The sequence below is a fragment of the Amphibalanus amphitrite genome, unplaced genomic scaffold, assembly GCF_019059575.1.
Source record: "Amphibalanus amphitrite isolate SeventyFive unplaced genomic scaffold, NRLGWU_Aamphi_draft 000420F_arrow, whole genome shotgun sequence".
NCBI lineage: Eukaryota > Metazoa > Arthropoda > Thecostraca > Balanomorpha > Balanidae > Amphibalanus > Amphibalanus amphitrite.
This window is the reverse complement of record NW_024881914.1, coordinates 248,780-266,128: the sequence shown is the minus strand read 5'-3', so window position 1 is coordinate 266,128 and position 17,349 is coordinate 248,780. Positions and strand designations below refer to the sequence as shown.

General features: G+C 50.3%; 1 protein-coding gene across 1 annotated transcript; it reads left to right on the top strand.

The window, feature by feature from the left end:
• Positions 1–3,866: 3,866 nt before the first annotated feature.
• Positions 3,867–15,020, top strand: LOC122391068 (laminin subunit alpha-like). The gene is made up of 4 exons (XM_043384628.1): positions 3,867–3,992; positions 4,234–4,361; positions 4,638–4,936; positions 15,016–15,020. Exons 1-4 carry the CDS (start codon positions 3,867–3,869, stop codon positions 15,018–15,020), a joined length of 558 nt encoding a protein of 185 aa, XP_043240563.1.
• The last annotated feature ends 2,329 nt before the right edge of the window (positions 15,021–17,349 follow it).

The following is a 17,349-nucleotide window of genomic DNA, read 5'->3' as shown; positions in this document are numbered from 1 at the left end:
GGGCTGGGGGGGATAAATTGTACCCCCCTGTTATCTCCCGAACTAATGGTCCGATTTGGAAAATTCAAACGCCAATCGAAAGATCTCATCACGAATAACTAAAAACATGTACTTAATTTAAAGTTTGAGGTCAATGTCAAGGTCAGGTCAAGGGTACAAATTGCAAGTTTCTACAGTATCGGCCTTGCACCGTATAGTTGCCGAAGAATGGAGTCATGGACTGAGACTGATTGCCCAAAACGTGTTTGGGCCTGACCTTGGCCATAAGTTTGGCAGGCCAGATTTTGTACTGGACCATTTTGAGTCAACTTTGAGAAATACATAACGTACAACGGTGGTAAAATCGTTGCTATAAGTATAACACAGTTTACCCGCTCCGGGTGTGAGGGAGGGACGTGGGGCAATGAGTGCACTGACGTGGCGCCCTCGGAGGGCCGGTATGGGATTAAAGCTCAGCTACACTAAGGGCTTGTGTGCACCACACAAGCCCTTAGTGTAGCTGAGCTTTAATCCCATACCGGCCCTCAGAGGGCGCCACGTCAGTGCACTTCAGTTCGACACCTTTTTTTAAACCCCACATCTGCTCTCCCGTGAATTTCCGGGAGGCACGAAAGATCTCCTTTTAAAAGTGTCCAATCGTCCGATCCTGATCAAATATGTGTGTTCGTAGGCCTGTTCTGGTATTGCTTTATCTGCCAAGACAGACAAACTTGAGAAAAATCGAGTGATTGTACCTTTTTTGAAGGTCTCTTGTCTGAAATTGTCTGAAATTCACCGGAGAACAAATGTGGGGTTTAAAAAAGGTGTCGAGTTATCGGTAGCACCCTCAGAATCACCGGCGTAAGGCCCTCAGAGCCGCCGGTAAGGGAGGCACCGGTGTGGGACCGCCATGCAGGTGCCGGTGTGGACGATCAGAGGTGCTAGTGTGATTCTCTCAGAGGCGCCGATGAGGGGATCCTTACAGGCGTTGCTCCGGGCCCTCATAGACGCTGGTGTAGAGCCGTTACAGACGGGTGTGGGGCCTTTAGAGCTGCTGGCGCGAACTCTCTACAAGCCGGCAGGGGGTCTCAGTGACCGGCAAGGGGTCCTTAGGGCTTAGGCCGGCAGAAGAAGTCCTGCACGGGGTCCTAAGAGACCGGCATGGTACTGTCAGACGCCGGTGGGGCCCTCAGGGTCACCGTTGTGGGGCCCTCAAGTCATCAGTGGGTGACCTTTAGATGCACAGGTGTTGACTGTTGGGTCCTCAGAGCCGCCGATATAGGGCTTTAATAGGCACTGGTGTAGACACTCAGTTGGGGGTGTGAAACGCTCAGAGACACCGGTGTGGGCCCTCATAGGCACCGACGAGGGCCCCATAGTTGCCGTTATGGGGCCCTTAGAAAAATAAGTGTGGGACCATCACAGGTAGGAAATGCCCCTAGAACTGTCCCCTCAAAGGCCGGTAAGACCTCTCAGAGGCCAGTAAAGGCTGAAGTAGACTCTTTCCGCGTTCAGGAAATCGTATGCGAGAGCCTATTCAAATACATTGTAATTCCTCTCGCATCAATCGCTCGCGGGAGGTGCGTGCGATTGATGCGAGCGTGCTTCCATGTATTTGAATAGGCTCTCGCATGCGATTTCCTGACTGCGGAAAGAGTCTGTTTCAGGCTTAACAGGCCTTTGAAGACCACCGAGGTGTCCTTAAAAGCCGCAAGAGGCCCTCAGAAGTCGGCGTGGGGCCCTTATGGAGACCTTAGTGTGGCTATTTAGGGCCCATGAGGTGCTCTAACGAGCCCCACGGGGCCCTTCTGAGTAGAAATATGGCCATCGTTAACCCTCAGCGGTCAAATGGCGCCGCAGGGCCTCTCGGACCCGAGGGTCCCTTTGAACTCGATGGGGGGGGGGGAGGGGGTACGTGTCCCCTTAGACCCCTAGCTATGCCACTGTTTCATATGCATCATGTCAGGTATTTTAGGCTCGCCCCCCCCCCCAACTTGAAAATGGTTCCCGGGCCCCTGATAATATCAGATGTAATGTTAACACAAATGTCATGCATCTTAATTTATGGTGATTTATTCAATGTATATTCTCTTAGTCACTGAATTGAGTAAGCATAGTATTTGCATGATTCACTGGGCTCATTACAGTACTAGGAGATGGACATTCTTATTATTGAGGGCCTTGAGTCAGCTGGGAATGTTTTGAGGAGGCTGGGGGTGCTTTAAGAAGGCAGGGGGTGCTGAGCTCAGGATTGGGGGTGCTTGAGCACCCACAAAGAGATATAAAGTTACGCTTATGGGAAACGGTCAAATCGACGATCGGGGGAAAACCGGCCTGCGGCGCCCACTTCCCGGGCCCAAAACTCGGCGACAGATTGCCGTAGCGAGGTCGGGTTGCCACCACTGGATAGAGGAGAGATGGAACTAGCGTATTGATATGGTTTCGTAGTATAGCACGCGCTACGTGCAAGACAGCACCCCCGGTTGTGAAAAAATGACCGATTTCGTGCATTGTGACGGGAAAATCGATGCCGCTGGAAAACGGCTTGACGGAATGAAATCGATGTTGTATCATTTAGCAGACAAATGTATGTGTAATCAGAGAATAGCAAACAAAAACTGATGATCCGCGCCATTTCCTAAATAATGAAAAATTAATTTGAAAATTTGATTCGCGCGGAGCGCGACGTCCTTTACAACATCAAAACGTATTGAAAACGCTGATCAATCGCTATGAAACCTACATATTCGGAAAGAGCATTCTTTTCTGACCAATATCCACCCAAAATATTATCGAAAAGTCAATAAACTTTTGTGAAAATGACTCAAGCATACGACCGTGTTTCGTTAACGTTACGGGTATTTTTCGACAAAATCCGTCGATGGCTTATGGCCGGCAGGTCATACAACTTTTGACAATAGCTATCAAAGCATGGGCTGCAATGCACCGCCGCCCAGCGGAAACCCAAATACTTGAAATAAGCGCTTACCAGTAAACAGCACATTATTGTACTAGGAATAACTCAGCTACTACTGGGCCGATTGCGCTGAAACTTGGACTGTGGGTGGAGGGGGCATTAATCTGGCGGTGCATGGTCGTTTGTGACAGGTAGGGTGGATCGATTGCACGTGCGCACGTGAGGGGTCCGCTTCCACATCTCAAGAACGGCTGGGCCGATTTCGCTCAAATTTTGTTTACTGTTGGGGGACAATTCAGAAAGGTGGCTGGCACAAGTCATCTGGAGTCTCAGCGCGTGCGCACGTGCAGTGGGCCAGTTTGATATCTCAAGAACGGCTGGGCCGATCGCGCTCAAATTTGGTACGTTACTTTAATCGAGTATGAGAAGGGTAACTATGTGTAAGTTATTAGTAAGGTAGGGTATGGGTAGGTAAGGGTAGGGTAGCTTTGAGTTCGATAAAGGCAAACCACGAGAAAGGCGCTAACAACCCGCAACCAGCACCAGCATACCATGCCGTTCAAACAAATATCCAACTCCGACAAAATAATAAAAATAAAAATCAGAAGTTCCCACACCCAAACTAATGCCCCCTCAAACGCATCTATCAAAACGCACAGTTATAGCGCAAAACATGCCATCTAGTTACAACTAAAGAAGAGAATGACTTGCTGTGACTGACTGCGCAAACGGATACTTTGTGCATAAACCACATTGATGAAGCATTTCTCGTTAGCTGACGTATGTCATTTCGATTTTCGTCTAGTTTGAAAGTGTATGATTTCTATATTTTAAGTTTTTCTTTGCTTCCCTGTTGCGTAAAGATACAAGTAAAATAATAGACCGCTAGGTTTTCGAGAGGTTTGTCCTCCTTAATGTGAGACATATATGGACTTGATGTATCTGATTCCACCTGCCCCTCTTCGCAGGTATGTCTTGTGAGGAGTGTGCCCCGGGCCACTACCGCGCCCAGACCGGCCCCTACGGCGGCTACTGCGTGCCCTGCAACTGCAACGGCCACTCGGAGACGTGCGATCCGCTCACCGGGAAATGCTTCGTGAGTATCAGTGAATGGGTGACAACTGCGGGTGGAAGAGAAAGAAGTGTTTCGGGATTACCCGTGGAAAGAGGGGTGGGGAGGAGGCTGGAGTGGCAGTGGGAGACAGAAAACATGGCACACATGATGAGCCGGTCGCTGGATAACTGCAAAAAACTCGCTGGCTGGACAGTGAACGTGTAACTTGTCCTTGCTGGCATGTAGTGATGTTAGCTCTAATAATCGTGTCTCGTGTTCACAGGATTGCCAACACAGCACCACGGGCGACCACTGTGAGAAATGTATCACCGGTTACCATGGTGACGCCACGGGCGGCTCACCTTACGACTGTCTGATCTGTGCCTGTCCTCTGCCGATCGCCTCCAACAAGTAAGACACGGGACTGAGGGGGTATCGGTAATAGGGCTGGGGTGGTAGAGGGTCTGGGAGATGGGTCACAGGGTGTCTCGCTAAACTATGTCTTTGCATCAGCTGACTCAAATTTAGGAAACGATTGTTTCCCTTCTTGTTAGGTATTTGTTTTGGTGTGCTCGGCTGCAGGTTTTTCATCTTTCACCTATCATGGCCTTGTGTCTCCTTCTCACTAATTTTCAACATCTGGATGTCTCTTCCCACACCTCCCTGACGCTTCCACCCGTCCCACAGCTTTGCCAACAGCTGCGAGGTATCCCCGGACGGTCTCAACATTCGCTGCGAGTGTCAGGAGGGCTACTACGGCGCCCGCTGCCAGGCGTGCGCGGCAGGCTACTTTGGCACGCCGGAGATCCAGGGTGGCTCGTGCCAGCCGTGCGGCTGTTCGGGGAACATCGACACCAGCGACCCCGGCTCGTGTGACTCGATCACTGGAGAGTGCCTGCGGTGTCTGAACAATACGGACGGACCGGCGTGTAACCTGTGCGCTAATGGCTACTTCGGAGACGCCGTGGTCATCAAGGATTGTCAGGGTGAGTGCCGGGGGGGGGGGATGGGAGGAAGGGAGAGAGCGAGTGGGGTATGAACTGAGCGACTGCAGTAATAATCACGATACCACATGGATCGATACTCAACTGAAAAGATTTACTGCTTACCACCATCAAATGCAAGCCATCATAAACTGGAAAATAAACAATCTGGCCGTCTCTCTCTCTCTCTCTCTCTCTCTCTCTCTCTCTCTCTCTCTCTCTCTCTCTCTCTCTCTCTCTCTCTCTCTCTCTCTCTCTCTCTCTCTCTCTCTCTCCTCTCTCTCTTCCTTTCCCCTCTCTCTCTCCTTCTGTCTCCCTCTCTCTCCGTCTTCCTTCGATTCTAAGAGAAGGCGTAGTTTATTATTCATTTTATAAGTGCCATGGCCGCCACATCTTCCACACTTCGCTAGATCCATGAGGTGGGGAGGAAAACGAATATTCATCCGCAAACATGCACTGAGTTTTCTTACATCTGCATATCATAAATCCGGTACGTTATGTGCTTAATGGTAACTACATGTAACGGGTAATTGGAGCGTTTTGCCTGTCTTATGAATACAATGAAGTCTAAGAATAAGCAAAACAAGAGAGGAGCACCAAGCACCATCAATCAACTATATGATGATGCAGGAATCATAATGATCTTTGTTGCTAGCTGAGGATATAGGACAGTCATGGAGTAAAATGTGCTTAACCCTATTCCTGGCGGGGGGGGCCTCAGGAGCCCCCCCCCCCTGAGGTTTTTTGGTTATTTCTCCCAAACGCGTTGAGCTAGGAAGCTCTAATTTTCTGACTTTTCCTTAAAGGCTTCTACGCAACAGGTCTGAAAATTTTGGGTTGACCTGACCTCAGGTCAGGTCACCAGAGGCGGTTTGGTGACCCTACCTCAGAAAAGTTTGCAATCACGCCAGAGCTAGAATTTTTGACCGATCAATTTCTTCTCTTCAGGCTTTAGTTAGGGTACCAGTATGTGCAATTTGTATATCTTGGAATTTTGATATCGGTGACCTAAGGTCAGGTCAGTTTCGCGACCTCCCCATTATACCTAAGTCAATGGGGGAAAAATCAACTCCCTGTTTTTACCACTAAAACGGGTCGGAATGGCCCCATATACCATACATGACTTCATATACGATCAACCTTCACTACCTTGAGGTCTGTTTTGCTGTTGGGCAGCTCTGAGGTCATGTGACGTCATCAAAGGTCACCAAAGGTTTTTGGCCAATAACTCCGTACAGGAACAAGATACAGACGCGTGGATGGTCTCATTGTGTTCAGCTCGTCAAGACGCATCGACTGATATACATGATGACCTCGAGGTCACGTGACCTGAGGTCAACCTTTGACCTTGACCTTTCGAGGTCAACATATATATCATTCGATGCGGATTGACGAGAGGATCACGATGATGCCCTTAGTTTGTTCCTATCTTGACTAATTCGAAAGTTATTCGAGAAAAACTCTCTCCCTATCTAGCGCCGCCATTTTGACTTTTTCGACCCCTGTGACGTCATCTTTGACCTGACCTGAAAATGACCTTTGTAAAAATTGTAGATCTTGACCGTGTGTATCCGATGCCGTTTACCGTTTGTCGCTGCGATGTGTAGTTTTTTAGATCTGAAGGGGGGGCCGAATCGCCCCCCCCCCCCCCCGCCAGTTTCTTGTCCCGGCGGAGCCCGCCAGGAATAGGGTTAAAGTAATCAGATATGATGGACCACTCTTCCTTTTTCTTTATTTGTGTGCTGGATTGGATGAAGAAGAGGCACTGGCGGCACCCAGTAAACATGCCGACGTCGGCCCGACGTCGGCCGACGTCGGGGTGACGTCGGCAACTCGGCATCAGCATGCCGACGTCGGCCCGACGTCGGTCCAACCTCGGCACGACGTCGGCTGGATGTCGTATATGCCCGCATGTTCCGACGTCCAGCCGAGGTCCAGCCGACGTCGGGCCGACGTCGGACCGAGATCAATTGCTGAGGTCCAGCCGACGTCGGGCCGACGTCGGGGCGACGTCGGACCGACATCGGCCGCTGTTTTGACCGTTAAAATAATATAAAATACATGTTACATGTTTCATAAAGAGCTTCTGTATTCAAAATATCCTCAGGAAACTCAAATCTTCCTCCACGCCGCAACCCCCTGATCCGGACTGGACGGGAAACTTTATCCAATTGGGATTGCCCGTAAGCCGAGCTCGCCCGTAGCCGGGTGCGGTGAATGCTTGGGGGCTGCTCGGCCTATCCTTTGGTCAGGCTCAGCCCCGGCAACTCACCAGGGCCAGGCCCAGTTCATACAGTGGCGGATCTAGGATTTGAGTTTAGGGGGGGCAAACATTGCGCCGCCAGGCAAGTCGGCGAGAATTTCAAACGTCCAGTCTTAGGAGCAAAAAAAAAAAAACGAGCTACCTCTATTTTTCTCCTCGGATTTCGGGAATTATTTTTTTTTTTACATTTTTGTCAGTCCGGCCAAGCCAGGGCAGCGCAAAAAAAAAATTGCAGCCACCCTTACTCCGGGAGATAGTTAGAGAATAGCTCACCGGCGCTATGGACCAGGGCTGCGGAGTCGGAGTCGGAGTCGGAGTCGGAGTCGGTCGGAGTCGACAGTTGTGACCAAGGTTGTGACCGGAGTCGGAGTCGGAGTCGGAGTCGATTTAAGAAACCCGAGCCGGAGTCGGAGTCGGAGTCACCGAAAATCTGTCGACTCCGCAGCCCTGCTAGGTCTGCGGAGTCGGAGTCGGGAGTTGGAGTCGGTCGGAGTCGACAATTCTGCCCGGAGTCGGAGTCGGAGTCGGAGCTGGTTTTTGAAAGCCGGAGTCGGAGTCGGAGTCGGAGTCGCCGAAAATCCATCGACTCCGCAGCCCTGCTATGGACGGTCCGTCCTCTACCTCCCGCATCACCTCGGCAAGACCTCGTCCGAAAGGTCCGCCCGCGCCGGTTCTCAAGGGCTTCTGTATCCGGAGACCGATAAGGGTCGCAGCAGCAGGTTCATGTGTAAATGCCCACGACCAAAGGCCACATCAGCGTACCTGCGATACTATACGCAGTCAGGGTTGCCACATAGTTAAACGTATAAGTATTAACAGTTGTTTCCGGTAATAGAAAATGAGATCAGTCGATTAAGAATCCCAACTTGGTGCCTATACCTATCACTGTTCATAATTTGGTTTAGGTGTCAATTATCTGGTTGTTTTAGGTAGTTATTGATGGAAACACCTTTGGTTAGCATTAACCAAGCCCATAGGCCATATAAACACATTAACCAATAGCGGATAACCACTGGCGGATCCAAGCGGGTGCCAGGGTGCCAAAATCAGTAATCGGGGTGCCAAAACTGAGTTTGGCACCCCCTTTCGCTCCTCAGTCCTGCATACACATAGGTATGCAGCTCTTGTAGAGACTCTCGGACTTTGGCACCCTTTTGGCACCCCCTTTGGAAATGGCTGTATCCGCCTCTGGACATAACTAATGTAGCCACAGTGGAAATGCTAGGTACTAATGGATATTTAGACCCACCAATATTTTTTCAGCTCCTACACCCATGCTATCTAGCAATAAAATATTATGCAAACACTTCTTATATACCCATGCAAACCCACTGCACTGTCCAACCGCTCACCAGTGTGGTGACCCCTGACCCCACTGGCGTCTGGCGGTCTGCTGTTGACGGTTTGTTTACTTGGTTCAAGGTTTCAATAAATCGCGTTATTTTTTTTGTAGCAGTAGCAGTAGTAGCACTGCTGATGGATGATGGACTGACATTAATGGGGCGGAGGACTTTTTATCAGCTCACAACTTAATATCACGAATATGACAACCTTCTAGTCCTCCATTTATTTCACATTTTCTTTTCAAACACCATATTTTTAGTATTCAAGTTGTATTTTTTTTAGGGGGGGCAAAAAGATATGTTTGCCCAGAGGTTTTCCGTTTAGGGGGGGCAATTGCCCATTTTGCCCCAACGTAGATCCGCCACTGAGTTCATATAGAAAGGCCAGTCGGCAAGTGTCACTTTGCCAAAGTGCCATTTATCAAAGGGACACTTTGGGAAACGTTGGTGCAGGTGTATAAGAGTGGCTATATGAATGAACCCATTATGGGGTCGCCCTTTCCAATAAGTGTCACGTAACAGCAATGGGACCAGGGACTCTATATGAACTGGACCCAGGGTGCTCGCCAAGAAGACCAATGTCTCCATCCTATGATCCTTCCGGCTCTGAAATGGTCTTGTCAGACCGAAAGGGCATAACCCAACAAAAAAACCTATTTCGTTAGCTGGCTGCGTGGTGTAGTGGTTAGCGCACTAACCTCGCGTTCGGATGACACGGGGTTCGAATCCCATCGCCGGCTGGTGCTTTTGGCGTGTTGTCCCAGTGAACATGCCGACGTCGGCGACTGGGGGGCTCGAATCCCGCCGCCGGTTGATATTTTTGGCGCGTTGTCCCAATAAACATGCCGACGTCGGCCCCGTCGGTCCAACGACAAACGATCTCGTCAACCTCGGCAAACGATCTCGGCCCAACGTCGGCTCGACGTCGGCTGGACTTCGGCTGGACGTCGGAACATGCGGGCATATCCGACGTCCAGCCGATGTCGGGACGAGGTTGAACCGACGTTGGGCCGACGTCGGGCCGAGCCTCGGCCCAACGTCGGGCCGACGTCGTCATGTTTACTGGGCAGAAGGGGCCAGTTCTTCAGTAAAAACCCAATTCTAAACATTTATCTCATTGCATGCTTGGAGAGAAAGGATCACCCAACCAGAAGTCAAGAGAGTTGTCTCCCTTCCCGTTCTGCCTATTTTCCTAGGGCGGCCAGTGCAATGGTAGATCTGAGTGGAACATGAAACTGTCACCGCCAATTATATGTAATACGAGCTCGAAGCGCTCAAAGCATGCGTGCGGATATTTAACAGGAATGACAGTCCAAGGGTGCCATGCGCCCTCCCTCAAATTTTCGACGATACCGATTGTGTCAGCTCATTCGCAACATTGCCGGTATTCGTGCTGAAAATGATCACGGTGTGTGTGTTCGTGTAGACTACCTGAATGTAACAAAGAATACTGCACACAATTACCATTGACAACTTCAATACAACCGTTCTGTGGCAGTATCGAGTCTCATTCATGCGGAAATTCTGTTCAGGATAGCAGATCTATGAATTCTCAAAGTAGAATAAACGATAACAGTTGTATATCATTGCCAGATCTGCAGAAACTTTCTGGCATTGTAATGGCATTTAAATTATCCCTAACCACAGCCAGCCACTTCCAGACTAGCTCGTTTCCGGACAGTCCTGAATATAGAGTCCCCTAACTAAATGGCACCAATCACTAGCCAACACATCATTCACGGAACAACCGCACGAATAAATGTTCAGCAGCGCTTTTATGGCAGTGAAGTGGCCAGAATAACATGGGGCATTCGACATAACTGCCCCAATTTCCGCCCGCGCTGGTATATTAAACAGTCGTGAGCTGGGGAATTTGACTGCGGCTTCGCTTCATTAGATTCAGTGTGCTCATGTGCATTAAATCGCCCGAGTTTAGTTAGTGTTTCCTCATTCCTGTCTAGCACTGTAAAACATCGGAAGTACCAACTACGCAAGGACACAAATATGTAGGTAAGCAGTGGCACCTATATGTAGCATTAAAATTCGCTTGAGTTGCCAACTTATCCCATTTCACCTTTGTTTTAATTATCCTACGCCAAGGGGCCTTAATTAAAAAGAAAAATATAAAATGGCACCTTCTCGATTTTTCGATTGTGAACTTGGTCAACCATGTTCTACCATGACTGAAATAGGTGACTGAAATAGGTGAGTTACCTATCTCACGATTCACAACTGTGTATCGTATTCGTGACTTATCATCACTTACAAGTTACAACACACTACTACACACTACACTAGTTACACACATCATTACCACCACATGCCTACGTTTTGAGAAAAAATGTGCATCTCCGGGGTCACCTGCCCTGTGGCTCTCTCAGGCGGTAGCCTGGACAGCCGTGATTTCACGCCTCCGTCCCCGTCTGACCGTCTCCGGTCTCTGATGGTATCGGCCCGTGAAAGATCAGCGTGGGAGAGAGGACGGCCCAGCGGGAGGACGGATCTCGATGAGGACTGAGGAGATTGGGAGGACGGATCTCGGTGAGACTCAGAGGAGGGTCTGTCGGCCGCTGGGGGCACGGAGACGGCGCAGAGGACAGGATCGAACCTGGAGCTGCTCCGTCTGCTGCGATCACACCGGGCTTTAACCGCGAGAGACTGAAGAGGTGTAGTGGGTAGATGATTTGTTTGTGGGAGAACAATGTGAGAAGATGGACCAGGCGAGGACACGGGGGAAGTGGAAGTGGAATGGCGACGAGCTGAGAACTTAGCCGTCACTATAACATCTTTGTAGATGCAATGCTACGCTTAACTTCCTTTACATCCATGCTTCACACACACACACACACACCTCTTGCCCCTCACTGTCTCTCACTGTCTCCTCTCTGCTCTCACTCCCTCTCTCTCTCTCTCTCTCTCTCTCTCTCTCTCTCTCTCTCTCTCTCTCTCTCTTTATCCTTCCCTCTCTCTCTCTCTCTCTCTCTCTCTCTCTCTCTCTTCCCTCCCTCCCCTCTCCCTCTCTCTCTCTCTCTCTCTCTCTCTCTCTCCTCCCTCAGCTGGCACTCCTCACAATGCATGGCGCCGTCCGTTGTCCGGAATGAATGGTCGAGACATTCCACCGTGTCCTGTAAATCACGCCAGGCCGCTGTATCCGACTCCCATTCCGACACTGATTTCTCACCACCACCTGCCCGACTCAGTCCAGGCGAGAGGTGACCTGCACATATATCATTCAATGGTGTAACATCCGGTGGTGAGGTGTCGCGGATTGAAAGTTCTCCATTCAAGAACATGCATCGGGAAATATTATGAGTAGAATAATGCAATACTGGAAGACGGCAAACACAGCCTGCCGGCGCACGTACTGTCGAAAGTTCTACTTATTTATTTCGTCATCCTTCCAACAGGCTGATGCGCCCACTTACAGGAATGCACCTCCTGCTCCTCCTCTTCCTTACCCCTCCCCCCTAGGCTACGGCTAACGTGGGAGCCCACCCCACTCCTGGTGACACAGCTGGGGACGACGCCCGCGGGACGGGCGACACCGGGAATCGAACCCAGAGCCACCCGCACCGCGGGCCGACGCCTTAACCAACTGCGCCACCAGGGCCTACTTATTATTATTTGAAGTGAAATGACTGTTTTATCGTTGCAATGTTTGAAACTGTCGAATCCTGAGGATTAAAACTATCGGAGAAGTCTCAAAAGTAGGCTAGTATAGACTTACATCCTCGGTAGGTATATCCTCGGCTGTTTGTACTCGGTAACGGGCTAGCAGGGTGGCCTTCTCACAGGCAGCGTTCCAGCGAACGACCAAGAAGAAAAACACCTCCAAATCAGCATACACCGTTCCATTCACATCCCAGTGTGTGCTCCATGATCACCTGAGAGCCATAAATATCCGGCATTGGACACAGCACTCCGGTAATCCGTGCTCGACCGGCGTCTTTTCCAGGTGGAGTGGGTCACAGTGCGCCGCCACCTCGGCCGCCTCTCCAACACCGGAATGCCATTCTGTCTGGGCGTACCGCGCCGGAAACGCACCCCCATGTAAATGGCTTTAATGAATGAAATAGTAAAGCTGCCACTTGAAGCCGCCCCCGCGAGCGGTGCGCCATTGTTGGGTCAGTCTCCTCGTTTCTCCCCATTCTTGGCATTCTTTCTTGCGGAACACGGCGAGACGATGTCCCGGAGCGAGCATTATCCGTGGTCCCATTCAGCGCGGGGCCGTCCTCCGCTGGCGACCGGTCGCCGTGAGCTCGGTGTTATTTATCTTCCATGGGGACGGAGTTTTTCCCGTGAAAACACACCTCTGCCGGCTGACTGCTCACACGGGGTGTCGGTGGCGCATGGAGGAGCCGATACGGAGCCAGCTAGGTAACTCCTCCTTATACGGTAGCTCCTCCTCCCGATACGGAGCCAGTAAGGTAAATGCTAGCTCCTTATGTGTGACAGGTGCATGGGAAGGCGAACGTCCCCGCTGGATGAGTGTGCTTAGAATTGTGTTTTGTTTCAAGGGTTGGGAAACTACCTTTTTTAGTCTGGAAAAGTACCATAAACTGTGAAAGTGAATGTAATCCCTACCCGTCATCATACCGTAATGAATGAAATTGTAAATTTTACACAGCATAACAAAAAAATGATCTGTCACTAGACCATGAAATCATAAAAACATCAAATTTATCATTCTGCATTCATGAAATAAAGCGATGTACTTGAGCTCCATTGGTTCGGTTTCGTACTCTGTTTCAGTTTCTTGAGTTACAAGCACAAACGCCCTATATAGCTCATGGCACATAAGCTTCAAAAGCTTCTGGGTTCTTCATGCTTCTTCATGCATTTCTCCATCAACCCTATGTATGGCCTTGCATCTACCTGAGATCCTTCAGCGCAATAAGACATATGCTCCGCTACTTTCTCGGCCTCCGCGAGTCCCGAGCTCGCCGCACCTCCGCCGGCCGTGAGCTCATGAGTCAGTGAGTTCGCCGTGCTCACCCCGTTCAGCGGGCGCTGAGCCGCTCCCCGTCAGCCGTCAGCAGTCAGCAGCAGCTGCTGAGCGCCGGCTCAGCACGTGCTGAACTCAGCGGGCCGCCTCTGGCCGGTCCATTTATAGTGTGCAGTAAATCCGGCTCCGTGCTAACCACGAAACATTTGAATTTCACACCCCATTCAGACCTATTCTTCAGGCGGCTCGTTATATTCTGTGGACGTCTGTTTTTGACAGCGCCCTTATAACCAACTCGGTTATGAATTCAAAAGGAATAAGAATGCCGCATGCAAATCGGCTGAATGGGCTTTAGGACGGTTCAATACCAGCAATTAAGTGGTCTAATCATGTAAAGGGATAAAGCGGTGGCCGGGAAATGTTATATTTTTATTCAGGCGGCACAATGGCAGGTGATAGCTCTGTTGTCGGTAATGGGCTTTCCTTGTTAGAGCTGAGAAAATCAGCAAGTGTATTCAGCAAACACAAAAGTGTGCCACGCTAACCCACCGATTGAAACACGAGAGTAGTAAGCGTCTCTTTGAGGCTTTATTTCGCAGTCAAAACGAAACTGTTACGGCCTATATTAAAGGTTTGTAGGCCCATAATCTCTTCATCTCGTCAATAAAATGTCTCATATCTCGGACTCTTTGTGAAATCGTTTAGCTTTAGTGATATGGCCCATAAGTCTGAACGGCCAGAGCATAACCAATGTCTATCGTGCACCAGACAATAGTCTTTGGCACTGCATTCCTTTGATCCATTGCAAAATGCACTTTTAAATACAGGCTTTATTGTCACTCACAAAGCCTTGCTAACTTTGCGTCAGTCATTTACCATGATACAAAGACTTACGGCGTAGTCTGCGATTCACACGAATGACCCTCATTGACGCATCTTTAACCACGACGCCAGGTTTCTCGTCGTTGTCACACCTCTCCGAGAACGGAGCTGCCAGCTCACTCGCCCTGTCCGGTTTGCAGGCCACGCGGCTGTAAACTGTGCAAATGTGCCCGGCTGAATAGAGCCCGGGTCGTTAGGTGGCCACAAGCCCGGCGCTAACCCGCCATCGGCCGTCCCGATGACCGCAGGCGACCTTCGTGAGATGCTCATCGGTTGGTAAAGGCCCGGTAAAGGAAGATACGTGTGGTTCGGAGTATGCACGGTGCCGTACCGCTCCGTTCCGTCTTTTCCGCGCTATTTCATGCCGTTTTGTGCCGTACTGTGCCGTGCCAACTACCATACCAGTTGTTGTTCTTATTACACCATGTAATAAAACAATACATCTCGCATGTTGCACACCAAATCGCACGGCATTGAAATTATTTCAGCAAACCATTCTTACTTCATGACATCTCATTAGTTGGTGTTTATATTTTATTTCCTAGCAGATCCGCTGCGTGGAACATTGCTAAGTGTAGCTACTCATCCCTCCAAACGCAGACAGCATAGGCACCTTAGACACTCTGTTCTCACTCTCTCGTGCCGACAGTATAGACTATAGACACCCCAGACACTCTCCACCCGCCTCCTGCACCAGTGTCCGGCGCGCGGCCGGCGCGCTCTGACACAAAAGCGGCGCGCCCGAGGCGTTCGGCGCCGAGATGAGAGCGACTCGCGCCAAACAAAGGGTGCTCTGTAATTGGACAGTGTGTGCCACAGAATGATAGGCGGATTTACTGCCGCCGGCGTAATTGATTAGCTAAGGAGTGAAAGAGCTGAATGCGCTGTGTCGCGCACGTGCCTTTGTCTGCTTCGTTCGGGGGAGCACGCGCCACAAGGGTACCGAAGTATTGGACGGTGGAGGAGGAGGCGGGGGCCGTGCTGAGCTGGACCGGACTGCTGGTCCCGGTCTGGTCCGGTCACAGTCCGGTCTGGTCTAGTCTGGTCTCGGTCCGGTGTGGTGTCTGTACAGACTGTCACTCTGGAAGTGGACACCTCTACATCCTTCCGTTCACCAGCTTAGTGCTCCTGACCTGGTTACCGCACTGCACAATCTCTCCACATCCGTTCATATTTCTTAGGAACTGACCATGCGTGTGCCCCTTCCATGTGATTAATTCTTCATGAATACAACCAAGGTGTTCTTGGTAAAAATGTCTATACCATCGCAAACGTTTCTGTCTTACCTCGGCTCATTAACCTTCATCCTATTAAAGTAGACACAATTATCAAAACATCACAAATTCATTAATCTTCACCACATTTTCATCTCCACAATCGACACCACAGGATCTCTTGTATCCTCTTCCACCCACACCCTCATCGCCGCTCCGCCTGTCGCCTTCTCCCCAGCTCCCCACCTCGTCTGAGCTGCGTCGCATCGTCTCCGGCGAGCTTCAGCGATCGCCGGCAGGCTTTGCATTCATCTGGGAATTTTCCGTGGCGGGGCTGCCGGCGTCGTTCTACAGTGTCGGCACAGTCGAGTGATACCGCGGCGCCGTATGGTTTTGAAGTGCGACACAATGCCGACGGCCAACACAATGGCGGCTTTTGCCGGCGCAGCTCGACAGAGAGAGAGGGAGAGAGAGAGAGAGAGAGAGAGAGAGAGAGAGAGAGAGAGAGAGAGAGAGAGAGAGAGAGGAGGGAGAGAGGGGAAGAGGGAGAGAGAGGAGGGAGGAAGGGAGAGAGAGATAGAGAGGGAGAGAGAAGAGAGGAGAGAGATACAGAGAGAGAGAAGCTATGTTTTATAGGGCGAGAATGAAGGCAGGGGAAGGATCAAGCTCAAATCAGAAAGATGTACATACAACGTAGACAGGGCGGTGGAGAATATAAATATTGCACAGTAGACATGCACTGCTTTTGATAATTCACATAGCTATGTTCTACCAAAGAAAGAGAATTCATGGCTCATACCATAGAAAAGATATATGAACTCGGCTTTTGTGACTAAAGGCGTCGTGCTTTTGTTGGTGGGACAGAATGGAAGGACGGGTGATTCATTCGCTGCGCAATATCTCTCGGTATAATGAACCAAGCATGAGCAAATACGTGGTAGCGTAGCGTCCTTACACTACAATAGACAAACATCAGCGTACAAAGATAACGACGGTAATTCTTTCACCCACAAATGTTTTACATGCGTTAGCAACACTTGCCAAGCATGTAAACAACGAATCCAACACATAACCCCTCAATGCCCTGAATGGCTACCAGTAATTCTGAAGGCAATAGCCGCTTTTCGATGCTCCCTATAGACAGCCATTAAGGGTAGACTAACAATGTTGACAGGGGCATATGTAGCGTTTTGTCGGCCACGACAAAGCCAAATGCGGCGTGCAGCGAACACGACAGGGCATCATATTTCTTTCTAATTGAGGCAGCGGCCCCACAGAAAAAGCGAGACTGATGCCGCCATTCAGGGCTGCGACCAGCAGCCAACTTTTTGCAGCTCATCGACTATCTATATAAAACGGACATAAACCGGCAGCGTTAGTTCCGAGTCATTGGTCACGTTTGTTCAGGAAACAGTGAATAACCATGGGTCGCCGACGCGTCTCTTTTCAGCCCCTTTGCGCGCTGCTGACTCGATCAATAACCGTACTTTGTACTATCGCAGAATTCCGTCGTACGGCAGCCCAATGCCACTGTGGCTTCCCAGGAATATTTCGTAAGTAATGCATTGTCGGCCGGGCCGTTTTGTATTGTCGTCATGGAGCGCCATTGTCGCCTGCCGAGTTGGCGGCGTTCTTGGTCCGCCATATTGTTGCCGGCGCTTTGTGCCGCCCGATTTCTTCATTGTGGTCCGAGAATGGCGAGCGCCGAATCACGACAGCCTCTCGCGCCGCGGCCGCTACTCCGCGCCGTACTTTCATTAAATATTCTT